Below are 26,363 nucleotides of genomic sequence, written 5' to 3' on the forward strand. Positions count from 1 at the left end.
TGCAAAGATTTCAAGACTGTCCCAAAGTGCGTAATGTTCACTAATAGAAAGCCTAAATAATAGACACGTTATCTAAAAAAGAAATATGCTGTTTGGAAGGCAAATGAAGTATTTATGACATAATACTATAACATATTATGATATAATCATTTGCTTACCTCAGACACTTTATTGAGCGTATCCGTAGGACTGTCACAGTACCAGGTGAAAGAGCAAAACCTCAGTGTTGCTTCATTGTAACTTCAGAGCAGGCTGATGTGTAGACTCGCATCTGACTGCGTCAGTTCTGTGGCTCCGTCAGTTCTGTAGCTCTGTCAAAATCTGGATTACCATACAGACTCCACAAAGATAAGTCTTACCTGATCTCTTATTAACTGGATGTTAAGTAAGGAAAAAATGTACCCATTCACACATTCCCTCCTTCTTCTCTCCAGGTCTTTCAGTCAGTTTGGGTGTAACTGCCTTTGACTTCTCTCAGCTACCGTACGACACGAGATTAGAAATGTTACAAAATTGACTCAACAATACATATAATCGAAAACAATATCTAAATGTAAACATGATTGGCTTTGTAGAAGTGATTATCTTGCTATGTTTGCTTTACTTTAACGTCACATGAAATGAAGTTGAATTTGCTTTGTAGACTCTGTATGAGCTCATTGTACAGTATTTCGTTGTCTGTTAGCCGTCACCTCGTGCTGGTAAGAGTGAAACAGGCTTATCACCTGGCTGTCTAAAGCTATACCCAGTAAATGCTCCTTGTTTTAAACTAGTATGTTTTCTATAAAAATATAGACTAGCTCTAAACGTTTAATTGCAGAGATTATGAGCATGATATCAGGAAAAAACTAAATACGACCAGGGGGCTGTGCATCACCACCTACATCTGAGACAGTTTTTTGAATAGCACCCAGAAAAGATGTATACTATATGTATATATGTATGTTAAAATAGCCTGAAAAATTTTCATTTAATATGCTAATTCATTCTTGACAAACCATTTTGGACTTAGGAACTGGTCTTTAACAACAACTTCATTATAAATAATGCCCAAATGCAAAATACATTTGTTTTGGGGAAAACAGAGTTGTTGATTGTCAGGTTTTTATTTTAAATGCTGCAGAAAAGAAGGTTCTTGAGAGACACAAAATTCAGTGTAACAAAACTTCAGGTCATCAGCTGACATTGTGTTGTCAGGTGAGACCAAACATCGTTATTATGTAAGTATTAAGAGCTCCTCTTTAAGAAGAGCATTGTGTTTTATTATTTAGGCTTGACGAGGGTTAGTGAATTCGCTAGCTGTGAGGGTCAGTCACCTTTCTGAAACAAGAGACTCATATACTCCATTCTACTATTTTAATGCACCTTAGAAATGGCAGCCTACTTAATGTTGTAATGTGAAACCTGATATTGCCCAATGTATGGCTCCTCTGTTTACTGGGATTCTGTGTTTTTTTTTTTTTTTTTTTTTGTTTTTTTCCTTCTCACTCTCACTCTCAATCTCACTCTCTCTCTCTCTCTCTCTCAGGAAAAGTGTGAAATTCCATACAGGAAAACACTACTTGCAGGGTAAGTGATTAGTCTTTTCAGTTTCCATCCTTATTGTGATTTGTTTGTATGTTTATCATTATTGCAGGATGTGTGTTCAAACCACCACTTCAAAACCTTTGTGTTGTGGGTTACAGATACTTTAGACACGTTTCTAAGTTTTGATGTATGCAAATGCACAGAAACAAATCTGGCCTTAAAGAGCCCTACATCCTGTTTAGTATGGCTCACTGATGTAGGCTGCCTGTAGTAACATGCTTCAAACCTACACACTTTTACACTGCCTCGATATTCTTTGACGGAAACCCGGGTCAAGTTTAATCCACAAGTTTTGCCATGAAGCTTATAGAATTTCAGGGCAGTGCGGATTTGCTCGTTCAGCAACAGGATATAATGTTTAGTGAACAGGTTTGGGGTGCAGTTGGTATTTCCATTTCGTCCCAGAGGTTTTCGGTGGAGTTCAGATGAGGAGGAGGAGACAGGAAAAGAACTACACATGGGTTCGATTGTCGTGTCAACAAACCTTTGGCAATACGGTGTATGTAAACCAATCAAGACTCTCAGCATTGCCATGCGATGCCTTTTGTCAGTGTAAATTTCAGGATGTTATTAATATTACTTCAATACAGACAATAACAAAATTATTTTCCCTTTCCTACACATCAGCACTATTAAGTTGTTGGTAATTAGCAGAAGAGGTACAGCAGACGTGTTAAGATGTATATTGCTGAACTCTTTGGCCTCCTGTTACTGATGCTCAGAAGTTCTTAGACAAACTTACCATGTGCTGTAATTTTATAGTTGCCTCAAGAGGTGCCGGGAGGTTTTCGCTTGTATTGCATGAAATAAAACTGTGTACAGTGAATCTGTTTAAAAGCTAGAATGCTTCTAAATGAAAAGATGAGCCGTTTCCCTGGTTACGCGCTAACCCTGCACACACACCTCCACACACACCACTTATGTGTAGCTGCTTGTCTGTGGGCGGATTTAAGTCCCGCATGGCAACACCTCCATTATCTGGCACTGCAGGCAGGCTGTGCTCATTGACTTTGTGCAAGTCTGTATTTCAGTAGTGATGAAGGTTTAAGAATTATTTTTCTGGTTATTTGTACGTTTTGAAAAGATGGAATTCAGAAAAGATCAACATGGACTTTCTGTTCATTACGAATGGTGATTTGATCAATTTCTCAGATTTTTAGCATTCCCAAGAATAGACACTAAGATGCATGCAATCATTTATGTGATGTTTTATTATTTAGAGACACAGAGCTTCAGAAGTGCTTTAGGAAATCTAAGGAAAAACTTTGTCCAATTCATAAACCTTAAGTGGAACAAGTGATCATTTTGTCTTGGAATGATGTATGTACTAGAACAGGGGTCTCTGACCTTTATTCTTCTGAGAGCTCAAATAATAAATCTTAAATAATATTATAAATAATAATTCATACAATAAATAATTAAATATAATAATGAATTACATTAAATAAACTGTTAAGTATTAAGTGTTTTTAAGATAACCAAAAGCTACTCGTGTTATATTATTAGTAAGTTTATTTACATAGCTTATTGACAGAACCAAACCGGCTGATTAAAACCTGTTCCACCCGAGAGCCCCCCAGTAAAAACAAGCAAATCCTGAATGTTTCTGCACGTAACATTTCCACCTGAAAAAACACAAACACTGCGTACGTAACAAAACCGACCCAAGAAATTGGCCGATTTCAAGATACAAACACAAGCTTGGTCGAACAAGAAAGCTGCGATTCTTCAGATTCCAATGGTATAAAGGTCTAGAAAAGAACTAGAAGCAAAAAAACAGTAAACTTTTGTAAAGCCATAACACTAAATTTGCTCTTAGCTTTGGTATTTTGCAATTTAAAAACCATATTCCAGTACAAAACTCCACTTGTTTTTCCAAAAATCCCTGTGTCTGTGTTGCTAAAAAAACAAAAACAAAACGAGTTTGTTGCCTGTGTTCCTTTCTGTGTCTTTGAGTGACTTACAAAACAAAGTAGTCCATTGGCCATTAGCTTAAATTTAATGCCTTACTATTGGACTTTACTTAGAATGATGTGAATTTGGGGCTTTCCATTTGGTTTTATTGGCTAAAACTTTCCATAGGTGGGTCAAGTATCCAAACCGGCCAATGGGATCTCGAGCAAATGATGTTTGGAAACAAAACAAAATTTAAATCCCTTTTAAATGCCCCGGACCTTTAGGTCCGATGACGCAGTTATCTACAGAATTAAATAGAGTTTTTGCTTTTTTTTTTTTTTTTAAATACACCGTGTATACCACACAAGAAGAGCTGGATTTATCGACAAAAGACAACATGATTATGTTTTTAAATCAACAGCTCATCTGAATGGTGATCAGGAATACCTTATATCAGCTGGAATAAACACGTGTTTATTGTGGATTAGTTATGTTTATTTGGTCCAAAGCTGATTTTAATCGTGGATGTGTTGGCCTGCTCTCAGAGCCTACTTCAACCTGGAAGCGCTGTCAGCTATGGCATGACACACATTGCTGTATTTTACTGTATGTAGTGATGGGGAGATTCCAAAACAACCCCAAAATAGTTATATTTGGTTGGAATGAACACCTATAGTGACATAAATCAGTTAAGTTTTATAGTTTGTTAGCTGAAAAAACTCAGATGTTGCACTGGAGAGTCCGCCTAAACATTCCTCTACAAAAACCTCTTTATAACGCCTCAGATACACAACAGATAAATCAAACTTGAAATAGTTAACGGTGGGATGTTATAAAATAGATATCTTGAGTTTTTAGGCTTGCACTGCATGAATACAAAGAGAGAGACTCTAAATTTGGAAAATTGTCAGGCGGAATTTATTTATTTTGCTGTGTTCCACCTTCTCTTACTCTGACCTGGTAATATATTTTAAATTAGCGCAATTTGAATGTTTTGTACGTATTCTATGAGCCTTTGGGCAAGCTACTCACGAACTGGGTGAGGTGAGAGACCCCTTTACTAAAGTTTGCAGATGTTATGTAGGGGATCAGTTCTTTTAAAGCGATAGATAGATAGATAGATAGTAGTGGTGTCTAGATGAAGCATAGTTTTTGATTAAGACAGATTGGCACAGTCAATTAATACAGTTACCAGATAGTTAGATGACTAGTAATCCTTTTATTTATTTTTTTTATTTTTTCCTTTCCAGTTCACAAGAAAAGGTTTAAAAGCTCTGGTTAATTGACTCAGCTGATTTTCCAGATGCTCACTGAAAACATCTTGAAAAGTCAAGTCTACCAGCGTTTTTCTTTTCACTTTTATTTAATAAAATCCCATAAAGAATCTGATCTTTCCTAGCTTCAGCTTGGCAAAGCATCCAAGCGACGCGAAGCTGCAGCAAGACACAAAAGCCTAAATATGAGGGAAGATAAACGTTTAAAAACAAATCATTATGGAGGCGTTGTTGGCCGTTCTAATCATATATTTGTTTCAGCGCAACACGCATGTAAACTTGTTTGCCAGACCTTAACATTAATATATTTGACCCCCTACAAAACAAAACATGCTAGAACTGACAAAAGTTGGATTCATTTTGAGGCTTAACGTGTCAAGTTAGTAAATAAATATGTGAGTGACTGGAAATGGGTGAATTAAAATTAAAGTATGAAAGTAAAAGAAAGTTGGTAGTAATTTATTTATTTTAAACATGTACTGACCATATGCCTACAGAACTGTTCTCAGACAATATCGCTCACCGAACACTAACGCTGAGTACAAGCAGCCTTTCAGAGTCAAGCCATGAATAACTCACACCTTGCAGCTGTTGCAGCACAACTACAAAATGCCATTTTAATTACAGATTTCTAAATTATTGATGCCAGATCAATAATCATTGGTAAATAAAAGCACAATTAACCACTTAGAGTCTCTCAGTTTTTGGACTTTGAAGTCATTCACCCTTCAAAGCCCAACCTGCATGTCTTGCATATTAATCTTCTATAATTAACATTTAATCTTTCTGTGGCATCCACAATTTAATTTTATAAGTTCTCACTTTGGTTAACACTTCCTTCACATTACCCACAATACTGTTTGACTGACTGGCATTTAGTCCTTATTTTATTTGTAATGCTCTCACTACAGACCTGTAGATCAGCTTCCATTCATGCAAATGTCTTTAGCAACACTTACATCATCTCATTTATTTAAAAAGAAATTTAGAGTCAAACCTTTGCCGTAACTCCGTCTAACTGTGTGGTGTATCAATGTTGAGTTCAACCTTTACTCACTACTTCTGCATTGGATTTTTCATTAATATTCAATTCAATTCAAGTTTATTTGTATAGTGCTTTTTACAATGGACATTGTCTCAAAGCAGCTTTACAGAACATAAACATAGAACAAAAGGTTAATATAAAGAATAATAAAAAGATTAATAGAATACAAAATTCTTATTATTATTAGATATATTTAGTTCACAATGTTTGTGTTTATCCTCTATGAGCAAGTCTGAGGTGACTCAGGCAGCAGTGGCAAGGAAAAACTCCCTTAGATGGTAAAGGAAGAAACCTTGAGAGGAACCAGACTCAAAGGGGAACCCATCCTCATATGGGTGACACTGGAGGGTGTGATTTATAAATATACAGTCTGATAAATGTTGTATTGATGCAAAAGACCACATGGAGTTCACATCTCTACAGTATCGCAGAGTCTGACTGGAGCTGGTAGATCTCTAGATGCCTCATGATTCTCAGTCGGCCTCATCTCAGTGGAGGTCCAAAATCTTCATTGCACGGAAGACGATCGGAGCTGGTACAATTTCTGGATGCCTCGGGATGGGTAGAAAGAGAGAAGCATTGGAGAGGGATTAACATATCTGCTGTTCATGATATTTGCAAGTCTGATGTAATAGTGCACAATATTATGGGATGTATTGTGTACGCCTGACTAAAGAGATGAGTTCTAGTAAGAGTAAAATGACATTAAATGTCACTAGAAAAGATGCTGTTCCTCTGTTATTTACGGAGTGAACCGAGATTCTTGTCTGAAACAACCATGGATTAGAACCACATTTGCATATCATGTCAGAGATTTCATTAAAATGTATATTTAAGTTGTCAGGTGTGTGGTTCTGAAAAGGAAACACAATGCACATCAGTCAAGCAAAGGATTCAAGCAGTTTAGATTGACACTTAGTTGTTGACACATTTAATATTTTTAGCTTGAAATATTTATCCTTTTTTCCCATTTAAGAATCAACTGAGCTATTTCAGCCCTTTTCCTATAAAATCCTTAATATAGTTAACTAATATGTACTATGTAGGTGTCTATTGTTATTCAAGTTCAACATACTTATTATTTCATGTTAATTAGCTCCAAAAACCTATGTTTACGCTGACAAGGCATCATCTGACTAAGAGTCATCTGATTCACTATTAGCGGTGTTCAGACAAAAGATGGACTTTTGTCTTTCAAACTTGCCACACTGGCAGCTGTGTGGAAGTGTTTTTGTTTTAACTTTACTAACTCATGGCAACTTTATCAGCCTACACCATGCCTGGATTGAATCTGTCTATTACATGTGTTCTCTGTCAGAAACAGAGCGAGTGAATCACTGCAGCTTCCACAGAATAGAACAAAGGAGGGAGTCGTTGGTATTGTTTGAGATGCTGGCTTCATGTTTTAGTTCAACACACAACTGAAAACCGGAACCTTAGGTACCTTCTTATGTCCTCTGTGTCAGGCACCATCACTGGACTTTATGAAGATGCAGATTTCATTTTCCAACAGGACTTGGCACTTGCACACAGTGCCAAAGCTACCAGTACCTGGTTTAAGGACCATGGTATCCCTGTTCTTAATTGGCCAGCAAACTCGCCTGACCTTAACCCCATAGAAAATCTATGGGGTATTGTGAAGAGGAAGATGCGATATGCCAGACCCAACAATGCAGAAGAGCTGAAGGCCACTATCAGAGCAACCTGGGTTCTCATAACACCTGAGCAGTGCCACAGACTGATCACCTCCATGCCTGCAGTAATTCAGGCAAAAGGAGCCCCAACTAAGTATTGAGTGCTGTACATGCTCATACTTTTCATGTTCATACTTTTCAGTTGGCCCAGATTTCTAAAAATCCTTTCTTTGTATTGGTTTTAAGTAATGTTATAATTTTCTGAGATACTGAATTTGGGATTTTCCTTAGTTGTCAGTTATAATCATCAAAATTAAAAGAAATAAACATTTGAAATATATCAGTCTGTGTGTAATGAATGAATATAATGTACAACTTTAACTTTTTGAATGGAATTAGTGAAATAAATCAACTTTTTGATGATATTCTAATTATATGACCAGCACCTGTATATGGAGCGTTTATCGTTAACATATTATACATGGGGGGAAAAAAATACTGGAGCAAATTCGTTGTAGCTGCAATCACTACAATCACATTGTTCATTCATTCATTCATCTTCTACCGCTTATCCGAACTACCTCCGGTCACTGGGAGCCTGTCCCTAACAATTACATTGTTCAATTACTTAATTACTTAACTACTTGTTTACACATTTAATTACATGAGGAATACTTAAACCGAAATTGGTAATAGAAAATAGAAAAAAATTAAAAATAGAAATAAAATTTCATCCACTACACATGCATATAGGCTTGTGCAGGGACGTTGTTGTGATAAACAACTATTTGTCTGATTTTATTTGTTTGGCAGCATGGACTAAAGAAAATAAATAAAATGCCTCTGGGGTTTTGTTCTGCTCTAAAATCTGACAGCAAGTTATGGTTTATCTAGGATTGGTGTGCTTCATGGATTCACTATTTTTGAAAGGAAATATTTTTAAAAGATAAAACACTTTATTATTATTTATTTATTTATTTATTTATTATCTTAAAGCTCCAGACACCACGTTTTTTGGAAGACGTTTAAATCGTCCAACTTGGTAGCGATTGTGATTAGACTATAGTATTAGGAATCGCTACGAAACAGAACTATCATTCCAAACATAATTTAAAGTTATTTTAAAGGTACATTTTGTTATCATGTAATAGATTTGCCACAACTATATCTAGGATTTGCGCTCATCTGCACAGGATTGGTGTAATCATAGCCATAGGAGTGTTTACATTTCTCAAGTGTCATTAATTACAGTTTTGTTTTTGAGGAGCTCTTGTGATCTACAATTAAACTAGTGATTTATAAGACCCAGTCATATGACCGCAAACAGCCAATCTGATCACTGAAAAAGTGCATCGACGGTCGCATAGTGCCGGAACCCAATTGTGCCCCTGGGGTGCATCCACACAGGGATTACCAGCATGTTACCGGTCTCCATTCATGCTTGCCGATCAGCCGCTTTTATCAGCATCAATCTGACACTCTGTTTACCTGACACTGCACTCCGTTCTGCCTGACTAAGAGAAAAGCTCACAAAAAAGTCCCCATCCATCAGCACTTTTCATTGTGGTATCAGGGGAGGGGTTTTCAGTTGTTCGTCTAGCCCTGGCCCAATTAGCAGACCCTGCCACGTTAGCTGCTAAAGCCTGTGTTAATCAGTGTGTTGTGTCTTTTTGCCCCATGTCGGTTTGAGGTTGTTGTCTCCAGGTACTGTGTTTAGCTGTGTCCTGTGTCCTGATCAGCCTTCATGAAGTCAATTTATCGTCTTTCCTCCAAACCCATTTGATGTGTCTGTTTACAGCCACTGAATCTTGAACACTTTTCTTTAGCAGACCTTCCCGTTGCATCCTTGTCATTTTTACATAACAAGAAAGCTGCTCTATGTGGATTTGATTTTTACTTTTGAGATTTTGTACCTTCAATCGAAGTTCGCCTGTTGCTTTGCACCGTGGCTTCGTGGAAAGGCAGCAGTGGATGTTTGATTGAGAAAATGGCTTCATTTAAGCTAGACTTTCTACCAGAAATGATGGTGGACCACTGCACGCTAGGCTCAAGTTCAGTGTGAGTACAGCTGCTCTATATTTATTAAATATTTGTTTTGTGGTAACTTTGATTTATTTATTTATTTACCCCCCTTACATCCTTCAAATATTTTCCTTTTTTAAGTGGAAAACAAACTTAACAAAGCACAGTGAGCTTTTTGAGGCAAGTTCTAGTCCTTGAATATATTGTTTAATATAGATAGGGGAGAGATTTAATTATATATAAATGTAAGTATCTTTTCTCTCTCCATTTGTGGCCTAAGACCATGCAATGCACTTCTCCTCTTGCTTTTATCGGTCAAATATAGATGATGTTTTTCCCCACACCTGCTTTACAACTACCATGAGAACAGTTTAATCCTAACTGGAAAACTAGCTGCAAACCCAGAAGTACAAAATAAGTCAGAGACTTCTAAAGAAAACTCTGCTGACTATATGTAATCAATAGTGTTTTACAGTTCTGAGAGAATACTATCGTCATTTTTGCCTTATTTTAATGCTCAGGGATTCATTTAAAATGTGTGGACTTGCTTGGAACCACTGAGACAATTTAAAAGAAACCTATTCAGAACAGTGTTACAGCAATGGCTCGAGTGTTTGAAGAATCCAGCCGAGCCACAGATATCCAGGCATGTCCCACAGATCACCATTAAGAGACTCGGTGTGTGGAATCTGTGGGACTGGGATCAGTGTCCTGTTCTGTTGCGCTTGAAGCTTTTAATGTGCCATCAGGTAACTTTCTGCAGGGTTATAAAAGCAGAGACACCTGACAGTAATGACAATTCATTGATTGTATTACTATATATTGTATTGTAATTATAGCATCATATTGCCCAGTCCTAATAAGAATGGTCACGCTCATAAGTGTATAGTATCATATAGTATCTGAAATTTACATACATTAGCACCAATATTCTTCATTTATGGCTAAAAGTGTTTACATTTTTATTTAATTAATAATATGAATACTACAAAGGGCAATGGTGCTGTATCTCTACAATTCAGCAACTTCTTGACTTTGGTTACCTTGTTGATTTTATCGTCTTTTGTCTGTGCAGTCTTCTTGATGAACCGGTTTGGAAAAGTTCCTCCTGTGTGTAATTGACAGAAAAGGATTTATTAGATTTCTTTCAGCGATCAATGAACTCCCATTAGTCTGACTATTAGCAGTCAACGGTGCTAGTTAAAGTCTGCCTGGTGTCAGTATTGTTTAGGTAAAGCAGGGATGAGTTGATTAAATCATGAGAACCTTGAAGAATCAGATTCAGTCTCTCTCCTTAAGTACACACTTTGTGTTGATTCTTGTTGGATGGAATTATGTTCTAATGGATCAGAGCTTTGCAAATGTCGTGATTTGGTGTCATTCTGGTCATTCAGATTTTTTTTTTTTGCTGTATGGAATATATAATGTAGTGATAAACTACTGTTTACTGTTGTACCGTAGCAAATTTATGTATTGTTGCATTCTTAAATACTACCAGCACACAGTGTTCAATGAGGACTCACTACTTCCATGGTGATCACATGACCATGGCATCCCCTACTTTTACTTTCACTTATTTTACGCTTCATCTTTTAGCACTTCATCTTTGTGTTGCACTGTTACGCATACCTGCCACACCCGTTGAAGCAGAGTGTGTTTTCTCTGTAAGGAGGCAGTGTACTGAAGAAAGTGTGGTTTGCTGCTAGGGTATAAATAAATAACCGAGTAAAACAGCTTATTTCTACCACTGTAGTGAAAGAATACTGCAGGATGTTGTATTTGTCCTAATTTGGAAACATTCTCACACATGCAGCACGTTCATCTCCTTAAGGATTTCTTCTTTCTTAGAGATTTACTTTGTTTTCCTGAATGCTGGAAGTGCCAAGTAAAACACCCTCGAGCATTATTGTTGCAACAAATCCGAGACCAGAAGAGAACCGATTCAGCCAAACCAGCATGTGTAGCTCAGGTTTTGTTTGAGGATGATGGTATTGCTGCAGGCTGGAGGCTGCAGTGCTTTTTTTTCAGTCTATAACTGTAAATGCCTAGCAAATGCAGAATTTTTTTTATTTAAAAGAAAGGATTCAGTTCCCTCTAAAAGAGAGTGTCATGTGTCATGACAGACCACATACTGGTTTGCTCGGGCAACTATATCATCCATCACGAGGTTGGATGACTGCGGTGTCATCTTTTTTTCCCCCAGGTGGGGCCTATTGACTGTTAGCCTCACCAAGGGTAACTTTTCAGGCATTGTATAGGGATGTGATGTACAGTTTATGTTCTGTCTATACACCCAGCGGAATGGCGTCTGCACTTGTTGTTGGCAATTTACTGGACTGCAACCCAGCAGTCAAATAAGCTCTCCTGAACCCAAGAGCTAGTATGGGGTTTTTCCATGGAAGCTATTCCACTCTTGTTGTTTGTCTGTTAGATATGGTGCTTTATCCAATTGTCTCAAACTGTTATTTATTTATTTTTTTAAAGCTAGTAGGCAATTTACCTTCCAGTGTTCTATGAAGAGACACCTGTGAAGTGTACTTTGCTTGCCTTGTAGATGGTAGTGTATAACCCGGTTGGCATCCTCAGACAGACTGTTTATCTGTCTGGTTCTCCCTCATATAAATAGAGGCTGGTTTATAGAGCGTCATCACCCAGCCTCAATTGTGCCATTGTGCTTTGAGGAGCATTGCCTCCTGTGTGCCACCATGCACAATGTTTAAGTTTTATGACCGCGTGACTGTGATCTCTAAAAATCACTCCTCGTCCCGTTTATTAAGAACACCTGTACACCTACAATACAGTGTAAAACATATCATGCATATAGAGCTTAAACATTTCAGGTAATGTTTCTCATCAAACATCAGAATGGAGTGTGATCTCTGTGAGTGAGATCTCTGTGGCTTTGTGGCATGGATGTTGTCACCACAAGGGCTGGCTAGAATATTTCAGAAACGGCTGATGTCTGGGGAATTTCACACACAACAGTCTCTAGAGTTTGATTGGCTGATTGAATAACAGCATGAATGTGCAGAGGTATTATAATAAAGTGGGCTTACTTGTTGCAAGTTGCCACTTGTAAGATTTATATTCTTTCAAAGTTTGAAGGAGGTTAAATTACTGAAAAACTTGCAGTCTTTACAAATGGATCACCCGTATTAATATACAGACCTCTGTACTGCAGTACTGTACTTTTTTTTTTTTAAATAATTTTTATTTAGTTATGCTTGAATGTGAATTGATGGTGTATTCTAGTGTCTCTAAACATCAGTGAATGTTGCCGACCATACTTTAGTTACTGAATCAGTAAACCGAAATGAATAAACATTCCTGCCACATTAAAACAGCAATGTATGTCAATAGGGATCCTTCATTGTACAAGTTTATTTGCTCTCTTAAAACTGATAACACAAAACAATATTTTTGCCATATTACACCACTGCTAAATAAATGAAGCTTGGCATGGCTCTACTTAATTGAGAGTTGGATTGTGATGTTTCTTTTCAGAACCAAGAAGATGAATGGGACACTGGACCATCCAGACCAGCCTGACATTGATGCTATAAAAATGTTTGTGGGTCAGATCCCTCGCTCCTGGTCAGAAGAGCAGCTTCGGGAGCTCTTTGAGCCCTACGGCGGCGTCTATGAAATCAACATCCTCAGAGACAGGAGTCAGAATCCCCCACAGAGCAAAGGTCTGAGATTGTTCTTTAACGGGTCACCTAACTGTGGACACATTATCTTTTTGTTGTTGTTATTTGATCAATAAATTGAGTATATTAATGTAAGATTTGTAGGAGGCTGTATGTTCTAGTTCATCCATTTTCTCATACAGTACAAGCTCCATCTTGAAATGTCTGGTTTTGATCTTTATGTTGTTGGTGATATGAGACCAGGTCTAGTTAATAACATGGTGTTAACGTTGTTTCACGTCCCACCTCATTTGCAGGATGTTGTTTCATCACATATTACACACGGAAATCCGCATTAGAAGCACAAAATGCCCTTCACAATATGAAAATTCTTCCAGGGGTAAGTAGGCAATAAGTGGACTGTGAGAGAATTGAGAAATTGCTGTTTGTGAGTGAATGAAGGTTAGAAAGTCTAATGTTTGCTGTTATGTGCCAGATGCATCATCCCATTCAGATGAAGCCAGCAGACAGTGAGAAGAACAACTGTAAGTATTTTATGGGTTTCATAGCATTAAGGTTGTTACGGGTGGCATTGAGGCATGTCCCTGAAATCATATTTTTGAATCAGTCAGTCACAGGACAGAAGTGTACTTTTGTCCCGTCAGAGCAAGAATGCAGTCTGTACTGAATCTACCACTCGGGCAATCTGTGTATCTTCTTTTGCACCAGAGTGAAATGAGATCTGTATGTCTAGTTTTCATTTTTCTTCTGCCAAAACTGTGGTCTGTGATTTCACGGATAGGAATTACTTTTATTAGTTCGTCTTCTAAAAATCCCTAAACAAAGTGCAGTATTTCATAATCTATAAAACTGAGTAACATTGAATGGACACATTCATCTTCGTTGTCTGTGACTGAGGGAGTCAAACCAACTTGCTGACTTTGAATGTGCCAGTTTATTTTGCCTCTCTCTCTCTCTCTCTCTCTCTCTCTCTCTCTCTCTCTCTCTCTCTCTCTCTCTCTCTCTCTCTCCCCCCCTCACCCCCATGTCGTTCACCATATGGTCACAAAGCCTAGACAGTGGGGTCTTGCAGTTCTACGCTCTTGTGGTGTTTACACATTTGTGTTTTTATCCCCAAAATTAGCTTGTACAGATGGATATAAAATAAAATTGTCTATCTATAAAGGAAGTATTTATCTATCTCTGTATATCTAGAAAGGAAGTCTATCTATCGATCTGTATATCTAGAAGGGAGGCATCTATCTATCTAGAAAGGAAGCAGCATATCTATCTATCTACCTAGAAAGGAAGTATCTATCTATCTACCTAGAAAGGAAGTATCATATCTACCTAGAAATGTATCTATCTATCTAGAAAGGAAGTATCTATCTATTTATCTATCTCTGTATATCTAGAAAGGAAGTCTATCTATCTAGAAACGAAGTATTTATCTATTTATCCATCTATCTGTTTATCTAGAAACGAAGTATCTATCTATCTATAACGTAAGTTATTCTATGGAGATTGAATTGATGCATGTTCAAAAGTGCTGCACCATTGCAGTAGATGTGTGTTCTGTCATACAGATGTCCTTGTTGATGGTGACTGTTGTATTATGGTGAAATACCGACATGTCGCAAACTTTTTATTTTTGGAAATGAAAGGATAAATAGTAATCTCTGACCTTTTGTCCCTGTCTCAGTGGTAGAAGATCGAAAGCTGTTTATCGGGATGGTGTCTAAGAAATGCAACGAGAACGACATTCGACTCATGTTCTCCCCCTACGGTCAGATCGAGGAGTGTCGCATTCTCAGAGGACCTGATGGACTGAGCCGTGGTGAGGAAGCCTCAGCTCAGCTTAAAACAAATAAACTGTTTTTCTCTTAAAAAGGCAGCTAGCTCAGTTTTCAGAAGGGTGTGGTGGTGTTTTGGGAAAAGGCTTGATGTTTTCAGTGCAATCTGCCTCTCAAAAGATTTTTCTAGAATAGGAATATTACAAAAATGCACTTCATATATATTTTAGTATTATTAGAGGATTTAGTTTCCTGAAATGCTTCAAAATGGCTGAGATTCGGTAAATACATTTGTTTGTGTGTTTGTTTCTTATCAATATTTCCTTGTCTGAATTCTCCATTTTCTGTATCTTAAAACTTTAGCATGGCCTGTAATATCCTGTTTTGTTTTAAACAGTTTACCTGTATAAACTGCCTTTCTTGCTTTTTGCTCCATCTAGGTTGTGCCTTCATCACATTCACAGCCAGACAGATGGCACAATCTGCCATTAAATCCATGCACCAGTCACAGACAATGGAGGTACTAAAATCTGTAATGATCTCATTCACCCTGTCGCCACCTTAAGATAATACCTAGACCTTAATATTTGTCTTGGCTAGCTGAATATATGGATATATGTTTAAAGCATGAATGTTATTGTTCAGGGCTGCTCATCTCCAATCGTGGTGAAGTTTGCAGACACACAGAAGGATAAGGAACAGAAGCGCATGGCCCAGCAGCTGCAACAGCAGATGCAGCAACTCAATGCTGCCTCCATGTGGGGAAATTTAACTGGCCTCAACTCGCTAGGCCCACAGTACCTCGCAGTGAGTACACCTAAACAGTGCACACTTTCACTTGCTTATGGCCTGGTTTATACTTCGTTTTCTGTGTATTTGTGAACACGTAAAGTCCTTTTGTGCGGACAGTTGCATTGGTGGCAGCCGTGTTGCTTGAACGAAACATGAATGTGTAACAGGGTGCAGAATATTTAAATGAATGGCTCGTCGCAGAAACGATTAGAGATTAAGAAAGTGTCTGAGTAATGCTTGGGCTCTGAATAACAAGGCAGTTGCTGATTAAAAAAGAATATATAATAAGCACATACTGTTCACAATGTCAAATGTGTCACTGAAAAGATATAGTTCATTTTAAGGTTTTTTTTCTCACCAAAAGTAGATGTACTTACCAGCATGAACTGAAATGTTATCATTTTCTATTCACCCTTCAGCCACTTTAATAGGAACACCTTTGCCCCAGTATATTTATGCAATTATCCACTCAGCCATTAATGTTGCTTACTGCATATTGTCATATCGAGAGCTTGTGATCTGTATCCTGGTAAATGTTCTTTGTCTGTGGCTTAGTTGTTGATGTGAGAGGCTAGTCGGCGTATTTCAGAATGTTTTTTTTTTGCATGTGGAAAATGTTGTTAATGTGATGGCTCAGAATCAAATTCCCAGGTTGTTTTGAGTTGATGGGAAGAGTAGCAAAAAAAAACACATTTTTTACAGTTGTGCTGAGCTGAAAGGAATAGAATATACACCACCTCCGACATTTACATGACATCAACAGCAGAAGACTGGTTTCTGTCTGAGAATAAACTGTGCACAGGGTTCACCTGAACCTAAAGGAAATTTATCCTGAGCTTCAGTATGTTTGTCTACTTAAACCAGTATTACAGATTAAAGAATTATATTATCACCACTGATTGAAACCACTGATAAAACTTTGCAAAAGACTGCTCACATCATCACGTCACAATATTTACATGTACACAATCAGAGACGTCCCGTTCTTCAATCTATCAGTACTTGGCTGGTGTAGAATTTGGACCATATACATGCATCACTTGTCACAAAATCCTGTGTGATGCAACACAAATGAACAAACATGCTTTAACACAGAAGTATAAGCCAGGCTTCATTAACCAAGTTTTTGTTTGTTGCATTGACCTGTGTAGTGTGTGTAACTAATTTGTTGTGAAGAAAAGCAGCCTGTGTTACTTTTGACATCAGGCACTGTCTGGATCATTGCATGGGCTGTAATGGTCTCGCAGCTTAGTTTAAAACTTTCTGGGTTTTAGAAACCCCTTGCAACAACTGACATGCTGCTATATTAGCTGAGTAGAGCATGCAATCTCTTCTGAAACACTTACATGGTGTGTCTATGTATGATTTGAAAAAGCTGCTCAATGACCATGGAATAGATTTAATCTTTAGATTGTACACTTTCTTTGTGCTGTACTTGAAGAGTTTTGCACCTGGGCAACAGATCTATGTTTGACCATTCAAATCCCACTTTGACCAGTTTGACCATTTAAAATATCTACTGGCTGTTTCTGATTGGCTTATTTTAAATTCCTAGAGCCTTTCTACGGCGTTCTCTATTCGTCTAGGTCAACATAGATGTGGAGCCCTTTTGTGAATGTGTTAGTGCTGCTCCATGGGTGTGCTGTGAAAATTCTCTTCTTTCTCTTATTTTCGAATCTCTCTCTTGTTTTTCTTTTTCTTACTCCTTTTTTCTTTTGGAATTCTGTCATTTATTTATCTGTTTATTTATTTACTTATTTTTCTGTTCATCCATTTAATTATTTATTTCCACCATATTGCTGCTGAGGCTTTAAGTAGGGATTCAGACGATCCTTTTGTGTCTGGCTGAATAGTTTGACCTCATCGTCCATGCAAATTACAATAGAACAACCCTCTGGATGCATAGTATCACCTGAAGTCTTGATGACAGCAGCATCACGCTCCATAGACCAACAATGTAACCGTATAGAACAGTCAACACAAAAGTAGTATGATGTGTCTTCATTTAAAATGGAAACAGCTTTATTTCTGTTGGAAAATCCTGAGTAGTTTGGACACATTTAAAAGTGTGGATAATGTTTATTAAGGTGGTGTCCTCAACCTTAAGCACTTTTACTTCAGACATTTGCATTACAAATATTATTATTGTTATACAATATATCCAGGTATCAATATCCATTATCAGGTAATATTCATTTGGGTGCATATATATTTGGACACAGACATTTTAGCTGCCTACCAAATCATATTCAGAATACAGTTATAGAATTAAAATGGGTTTAAAGTGCAGACTCTCTGCTCAAAATTGGAAGAAGGGTGTAGAAATTACAGATCCTGAATATGTAGCTTGTAGCTAGATGTACTTCTTTTTCAAGGGACCAAAAGTGATTGGGCAAATGCCTCAAGAGTTGTCATGGGCTGTTCCCTTGTTAATCAATCATTAAATGAGCAAATTTAAGGTCTGGAATTGATTCCATTGGCATTTCTGTTTGGAAGCTGTTGCTGTGAATCCCAACATGCGGTCAAAATAACACTGAATGGAAGTGAAACAGATCATCGTTATGATTCATCCATCAGAAAGATAGCATAAATGTTAGGAGTGGCCAAATCTACAGTTCGGTATATTCTGAGAAAAAAAGAGTGCACTGTTGAGCTCGGGAACGTAAAAAGGCATGGACGTCCACGGAAGATAACAGCGATGGATGATCGCAGGATCCTTTCCATGGTGAAGCAAAACCCCTTCACAACATCCACTGATGTGAAGAACACTCTGAAGGAAGTAGGTGTATCAGTATGTAAGTCGGCCATAAAGAGAAGACCTCATGAGAGCAAATAGAGAGCGTTCACCACCATGTGCAAACCATTAATCAGCCTCAAATATAGAGAAGCCAGATTACAATTTGCCAAAAAACAAAAAGAAGCTGGCCAAGTACTGGAACAACATTCTTTGGACAGATGAAACGAAGATCAACCTGTACCAGAATGTTGGGAAAAAGAAAGTATGGAGAAGTCTTGAAGCAGCTCATGATCCAAAGCATATCATATCCTCTGTAAAACATGTCGGAGACAGTGTGATTGCATGGGCATGTATGGCTTCCAGTGGCACTGGGTCAGTAGTGTTTGTTGATAATGCGACAGAAGACAGAAGCAGACGGACGAATTCTAAAGTGTATAGGGAAACCAGTGTTGGGGGATGTCCATGGGTTCAAGTCTTCAGGCAGTCATTGGCTCAAGGATTAGAATTAAAAGTTATTTATGCTAATTTTAATTTGCTCAATTACTTTTGAGCCCATGAAATGAAGTAACTCTGTATTAAAATGGTTGCTGTCACTGTCTAAATATTTCTGGGCCTAACTATAGATTGATGATGAACTATAATTGTGAGCATGCATTTTATTAACCCCCGAGGACCAGCTATAGCTGAACCTTTATCTTGCTTCTTTGTGGCAGCACTACATGCTTTGCTCATAATAGCGCTGCATGCTGGGTTTCCAATCAGGTTAAAGAATTATATTTAACAAATAAAGCAGTGTTATTATTGTGCAGGAACATAAGTCAATATTTAATTTGTGCAAAGCTTGTTGTAAATTCTTCAAGGAATAAAAACCCCTATTCACATAATACAGACTAGTATTGAAGGACAAAACAGTGTTTGCTTGCTGTTTGATTTAAGGCAATTTCCTGCTTACCTATCAGTGTTTCCCTGATGTGTTGCACCTAATAAACACACAGCAGTGTTTGATTTCAAGGGCCTTCAAGTCAGTCATCATGTGCTTTTTTTTTTGTGTGTGTGAGAGAACCATACGCTTTCTGATGGTATAAACCAGACTTAATAGCCAATTAGAGAGACAATCATTTTAGGTTGGGAAAAGTGTTTGGGTTTTGCACTAGTGCATTTATTTATTTTATAAATCTAGTGTATTAACTTCTCCCACAAATTGCTTCAGCCTCTACCATGGTTCATTTTCATTTATTTTAATTTTTTTCCACCCATTACTTGAACCTTCTTTCTCTCTCTATTTCTCTCTCTGTCCTTCTCTCCTCTCTCTCGTTCCTTTTCTCACAGTCCTGGAAGCAGTCCTGACTCTCTCTGTGTTCTCTGTTTTGGTGTAATGTCTAGCTTTATTTGCAGCTCCTGCAGCAATCCACATCCTCTGGGAATGCTCTCAACAATCTCCACCCCATGTCAGGTGAGCTCAGCGCTGTGCATTGTGCTGTAGAATATGAAACTTTTTCTTCATCAAATGTATATGGTGTGTAAAAATTTGGTGCATTTAATATAACTACTGGTTTACACATGGTTATGGGTAGGTGATTTTACTTTCTCCAAAACAAACCAAAAAATTGTAAGAACAAACCAAGAAAATTTCTTTTCCAGTTTCCATGACAATGCTATTTATTTGCCTGCTCTTTATTATTTGATTGAATGTTGACTGGTAAATTGCAAGCTTCTGTATAAGATTGGTGTAAAATTCATGCATTATGTCGATATTATTCATGTTAGTCCATGCATGTGTTTTGAAACATTGATGTTTTGATGCAATAGTTAAATCAAAATAAAATTGTCACTAAACATTTTAAATTAAGAAAAGTCGATATAGTAAAGCTATTAAACGGTACCATATAACATTCTTTTAGCATTTTTGTTTTTATGAAATACCATTTTGTTGTCAGAATTGAGCCTGAAGGGACTTAGTACGGGACATAGTAAGCTTTCTTGCTAAATATCTGACATATTGGAGTACTAATATTTAACAGTATTTATATTTAAATATCTAACTTGCACATATTCATTGAATGACAAAAATCACAATGTTTTGTTTGTCTTTGAACCTGATAACTATACCATTATTGCCTACATAGAGGTCTTAATATTATGCACTTCAATTTTCTGTCGCAGAGCTACTAAATTCTAGCATTAGTTCCAAGTATCACAGTCAATATCTATATGCTTACATGTGCAGGTCTGAATGCCATGCAGAATCTGGCTGCATTGGCGGCAGCAGCGAGTGCCACTCAGGCAACTCCAAGTGGCAGCAATGCATTGACCACGTCCAGCTCGCCACTCAGTGCGCTTACTAGCTCAGGTACGGCCTCCGGACAACAGACTCTCTCTGCCTGGGATGGCTGCAAGGGTTGGTTCTGCTTTTTTTTTAATCTCTCTTACAGTATAATGCCAGTGCTCCATCATTCTGTACTGTAACATGCACAAGTATTTGTTTGTCATATCTACACTAACCGTATTGCTCTTCATTCCCCTCCTAAAGCATTCCATTGGAGACAGCACTCTGATTTTATGTGGAGAAATGCAGTATTTCTTTTTACTGTGTTCATTTTTTTTATCCAGAAATGTTGGCGACGACTTCTTATTTCTAATTCCCATTTACTTGTAAAATATCCACATGCCTTTTTAACTATCTGATCATTTCCTCTATATATAAGCGCATAAAGACAGCTTTGTCTCTGCATCATCTCAGTTACTTAGACCATGGACAGATTTTTCTACACTTGCTGACATTAATAGGTCACTGGTGTTCTGTCTCTAACTGGATAGGCATTTAAGCCAAGGACAAAGCCCAAGAATAAGTTTGTTGCATGCATTCAATTAACATGATGGAAAAAGAAACTTCTTATTGCCTTAGCACTTAAAATCCATATAGATGTGTATATAGAAATAGATGTCTCTTCTTTATTAAATGAGTTGGTTATTTTTGTATTGCTTTCAAACTTACCTATCTGCCCATTCTCTTCTTTTTTTTGTCTTCACAGCAGGTTCGTCTCCCACCTCGAATGCTAATTCATCTGTGAATCCCATGGCTTCTCTGGGTGCGCTGCAGTCTCTGGCTGCAGGTGCTGGTGCTGGTCTTAACATGAGTTCATTAGCAGGTAAGAAACTACCCAAATATTCATGATTTTTATATAAGGATATAAACACACACTTACTGTTGCATGTGTATTTACTACCCAAGTACCCAAATAGTCCTCTGAATAAATCCTCTGAATAAATAGCCAGGAAATAAGCTGGACACTTCTCAAATCATCCATGTCGTGTTTTTGGCTATTCTAGTGCTCCAAGCAGTATGATGCGGTAACCGTCTAGCATTCTAATTATTTGAGAGCTGTTGGGAGTATATCATAATTATATTAGTGTAGTAGACAAGGAAAGGAAAGAAAACATTGGTTAATAAACCAAATTATTTGCAAACTTTTTTCTCAACAGCACAGGTAATTGTCTGTTCTGTGTTTCCCCAGGCATGGCTGCGTTGAATGGTAGTTTGGGCAGTGGAGGCCTGTCTAATGGCTCTGGAAGTGCTATGGATGCCTTGACCCAGGCAGCATACTCTGGGATCCAGCAGTATGCAGCCGCTGCCCTACCAAGTCTTTATAACCAGAGCCTTCTTTCTCAGCAGAGCATCAGTGCTGCTGGCAGCCAGAAAGAAGGTTAGTGTTGGGAGTAGCACAGCTATCCCAGAATGTACAATTCAACATCTTTTCTGAATTATTATTACTGTTGTAATTATCTCCTAATTGCCACTTTTGTTTAGTACTGATGCAGAATCTCTTACAGTGAATTATTTATTGATTAATTGTATTCTACTCAGTTGAGTAAAACAGCTATTGAGAAAAGATGGCTTGAGTTGGAGAGATAAAAAGTTCTGTAATGCGATGTTGCTATGCTGCTGTAAAATCCTGGAAAAATGCTGACTGAATTATTATTACATGTTTTCACGTTATACACCAGTACAGACATTTTACACTTAATTGTGCCCTAGCTTTAGACATGACCGCTATCTGATTGCACTGTAGTTGTAGGAGTCGCAGCCACTTATTGGATAGAGAGCGGTAGCAGACAAACCAGGGTATGTAATGGTAAGAGAGGCTTAGAATACGACATAAGACGGAAAGGGATTCAGAACTTTTGAGGTTAGCCTTTTCCCCACCTTGCTGAACAGGAAGGCTGTAAAAATATAATTGTTTTTAGGTGATGGATCATATTCAGTAAAAGAATTTTTATTGTGGAATTTTAAACTGTTATATAGCATCAGCACAAGTGAGCACTTTTCTGATAACAATGATTGGAGAGCTAGTGGGCTGCCGCTCCCTCTCTCTGGATTCCTTGCCATGGCTGGCTGTAACACTGTTGGGATTCGAACGATTCATGGATGATGAGGCAAATGATTTTCCGTTGCATCTTTTGTGGGAGGCTGTGTCTATGTTTTGTGTCTATAACATCTATTTTTGACTGACAAGAGATTAAAATACGCAAAGAATAAAATATAGGTTGACTGCATATCTGTAAAAAAAAAAAAAAATTAGGGGAATGTTTTGTCCTCTACACTACTTTTTTGCTGATGCAGTACATAGGAAACCCTGTGCTACATAAAGACACACAGCTCCATAAGGGAAAACAACAATAAAGGGTAGAATTATTTTTAAATAACACATCATATAAACATTTAGTTTAGTACACGGACAGCTCAGGTTGGCAGTTTTGGGGACAAGGTCAGAGAGGCTAGATTGAGATAGTGATGATGGAGATAGAGCTGCCAGGTAAGAGGTCAAGAGGAAGGCCAAAGATGAGATATATGGATGTGTTGAATGAGTACATGTAGGCAATTGGTGCGAGAGTAGAGGATGTCGAGGACAGAGTTAGGTTGAAACAGATGATTCACTGTGGCGACCCATAACGAGAAAACACCTTCGAATTGTTCTTCCACAATTAACTTACAATAGAATTTTTTCAGAGAGGGAGACCTTTTTAAAGAAGGACTTCCATGAATTGACAGTATCTCACACAGAAAAATGCACAGTTGTGAATGAATGTATGAAACTGTACCATACATCCCCTGAACTATCCCTCTTTTAGAATGCCAACAGGAGCTGAGATTCATTTATTTCTTTAGTTATTTCCTCTGTAGGTCCAGAGGGGGCGAATCTCTTCATTTATCACCTGCCACAGGAGTTCGGTGACCAGGACTTGCTTCAGATGTTCATGCCTTTTGGCAATGTAATCTCTGCCAAGGTTTTCATAGATAAACAGACTAACCTCAGCAAATGTTTTGGTAAGCTATTCATTTTTTTAAGCTTCGTTGCTCAGTGACTTGTATTGCAAATTGTTTTGTGCCATTGATTAGCTTTAAGAAATGATTGTCACCATAAGCACAACAGTAACACCCTGCAGAGGTTGGTTCACATGTCTCCACCCTGCCTGGATGGTAGTAGTGTGATCAGTTGGTGCCAGGTGACTAAATTAGGGAGAGAGAAATTCAGGATCAGCGTTGGCATTTTATCTGATTTTTGAAATATTGAAATTCTTTTTATGCTCACCAATGATCTCCCTATAAGTAAAAATAATAATTGTTTATTTTGCAGGTTTTGTGAGTTATGACAATCCCGTTTCATCCCAAGCGGCCATTCAGTCAATGAACGGATTTCAGATCGGAATGAAACGACTGAAGGTTCAACTGAAACGATCCAAAAATGACAGCAAGCCATATTGAGTGCTTTTACTCTAAAATGGACTTGGTTTGAAATTGTGTTTCTGGTAAGTTGAGTGCGACACTGGAAAAGTTCAAACGCCTGCCCCACCCTTAACCCTCTCCTACTGTTCCTTCACTCCTGTTTACCTTTCCTACATATCTTCTTTCTTAAAAACATCACAAAAGAAAAGGAAAAGCAACATGCAAAATTAAGGTTGTTCGGCTAAGAATTTCTTTCAAATTGTTAGGCTACATGTTTTGGATCTTTCTTTCCTTCTTACCATTTTGGTGCCATATTAATCTTTTGCTGTGTACAAATCGTTTATCAAAGGATGTTGCACAATGAAAGTCAATCACTGACTGCTCTCAGTTCCACAGTCATTATCTCATCCCAATCATGTTCCTGCAGATTTACCTGTTGTGTTTACACTATTGACTCAGATCGTATACTTGGATAGTCAAACTGATGCCTCCTTGTAAGCTGCCTTTTAAATAGAATTCGGAGGTCTGCTGCATACATGCAACGATAATCGTTCTTTCACCATGATTTGGAGCGTCTTGAATGTCAGAATGCTCTTCATCAGACTCTGTTTCCATAGATGCCTTTTTATTGTTTTGTCTATTTATTTCAGTAATTTATTTATTTATTTGAAATACTTCTAATTTATCTTAAATAGATTGATGTGAAAAGTTTGTTTTTGGCTGACAAATTTATTTGTTAGTGGTTTTTAATTAAATGTATTTATTTTCAAGCAAAGAAAAACAAAAAACAAATTCATAATATCTTGTATTTGGTATACTTTCAATATTTTCTCCTATGTTGTTTGTTAGCACATTCAACAATGTTACTCAGCACAAGCTGGTCAGTTGACAGATGTAGGGATGTCATTTTTACTCTCAGGATTGTGTCATTTTTGATCAGTCAGTCTAACTTCAATTGAACCTGAAACGTAAGAGCTGATTAGTACCGGATGAGTGTCCCTATTCTTATCATTTACTATGGGTTGGAAAGATTAAAGCTATTTGTATGCATTTCACATACAGTCATTCCCTTATTTGTCACCTCAAGGACACAAGCCACTTTAATTTTGCCCAAGGCATTTTAATTAATTACTATCCACTGCTGAAGTCACTTCGTGCCACGGAAATGACCTTCAAAGTATTATGTAGAACTTTTGGAGAGACGACATTCAAGTTGCCTGATTTTTTTATTTTATTTAAATTTTTAATTAAAAATTTTTTTTTTTGTTTTTTTTTTTTGATATGAAGGTGATTTATTTACATTTTATTCACCTCAGTCCAAGTGGTTGTTGTATGCGTTCAGCAATAATTGCATCCTGAGTGTGATGTCTGTCTAAAATTACAGATAGTGCTTAACACAAAAAAGAAATACTTGCTATATTCAGTCATTTATTTTTCTTCGACACCAACATATTCTTGTGAAATAACCAAGTAATTACTTGTCTCTTTATTTATTCATTTATTTATTTATTTATTTATTTTAACACCCCTATTGTTTTCTTCCTTCCTACTTACAGTTTCGCATGTCTAAGTTACTCTGTACACTTAAAAATGTATCCATGATCAATTCTGATTAGTAAATATTTATCATAACAAGGAAAGATTAATCATTTCATTAATACTTTAGGCCTACAGGGTCTTGGTGTTTTTATGGACATGGAAGAGAAACCATTGACCAGATTGTGTATATTACTTAACAATTATGCCTTTTTCTATTTTTATAGAAGTTTTATAATATTGCGTAAATTATTTCTCTGAATTAAAATGTTTAATAATCACTCAGAAAATTCAACAGTATTTTGTAGAATCCTGATGTAAAGTTTTGTGAATACATTCACAAATTGTTAAAGCAACAGGCGTTTGGCCCTTTTTAGCTAAGTGTATTGTCTTTTGTCCAACACTTAAAATTGTATCAAGAGTTCATTCATAGTTTGTTTTGGGGTGCTGAAGTCTCTCTGATGCTCTTCCAGGGTTCAGTTAAAGTTGTTGTACTACTGAAAACATATATTTTGTTTTCCTCTCACTCTCCCTCTCTCCATCTGTCTCTCTCACCGGGAACCAATATACAGTGTGAATACTTTGTAAAGATATCTCCTACATGATGACAGTAACAGCTTTTATTTCATGGCATCTCAAAGATCTACATGGCGTAGTGTAGCTGTGATGTGCTTCCAGGTGTATGATTCTAAA

General features: G+C 37.3%; 1 protein-coding gene across 8 annotated transcripts in view; it reads left to right on the forward strand.

Moving 5' to 3' along the window:
* celf1 (cugbp, Elav-like family member 1) overlaps nucleotides 1-26,363 on the forward strand; it is a 32,339-nt gene that overhangs the window by 2,580 nt on the left and 3,396 nt on the right. Inside the window, exons 2-14 of one of the 8 annotated variants that reach the window (XM_060859218.1) lie at nucleotides 1,529-1,569; nucleotides 12,963-13,150; nucleotides 13,405-13,487; nucleotides 13,584-13,632; nucleotides 14,790-14,924; nucleotides 15,321-15,400; nucleotides 15,526-15,687; nucleotides 19,793-19,862; nucleotides 20,637-20,807; nucleotides 21,442-21,558; nucleotides 21,925-22,113; nucleotides 23,577-23,735; nucleotides 24,046-24,217. In XM_060859218.1, the coding sequence (XP_060715201.1) occupies nucleotides 12,973-13,150; nucleotides 13,405-13,487; nucleotides 13,584-13,632; nucleotides 14,790-14,924; nucleotides 15,321-15,400; nucleotides 15,526-15,687; nucleotides 19,793-19,862; nucleotides 20,637-20,807; nucleotides 21,442-21,558; nucleotides 21,925-22,113; nucleotides 23,577-23,735; nucleotides 24,046-24,173 (1,521 nt within the window). In that variant the 5' untranslated portion in view covers nucleotides 1,529-1,569; nucleotides 12,963-12,972 and the 3' untranslated portion in view covers nucleotides 24,174-24,217. The remainder of the gene's footprint in view (nucleotides 1-1,528; nucleotides 1,570-12,962; nucleotides 13,151-13,404; nucleotides 13,488-13,583; nucleotides 13,633-14,789; nucleotides 14,925-15,320; nucleotides 15,401-15,525; nucleotides 15,688-19,792; nucleotides 19,863-20,636; nucleotides 20,808-21,441; nucleotides 21,559-21,924; nucleotides 22,114-23,576; nucleotides 23,736-24,045; nucleotides 24,218-26,363) is intronic. The other 7 variants (XM_060859221.1, XM_060859219.1, XM_060859223.1 and 4 more) reach the window with 7 other exon arrangements.

This window comes from Tachysurus vachellii, chromosome 23, assembly GCF_030014155.1.
Source record: "Tachysurus vachellii isolate PV-2020 chromosome 23, HZAU_Pvac_v1, whole genome shotgun sequence".
Taxonomy (NCBI): Eukaryota; Metazoa; Chordata; class Actinopteri; order Siluriformes; family Bagridae; genus Tachysurus; species Tachysurus vachellii.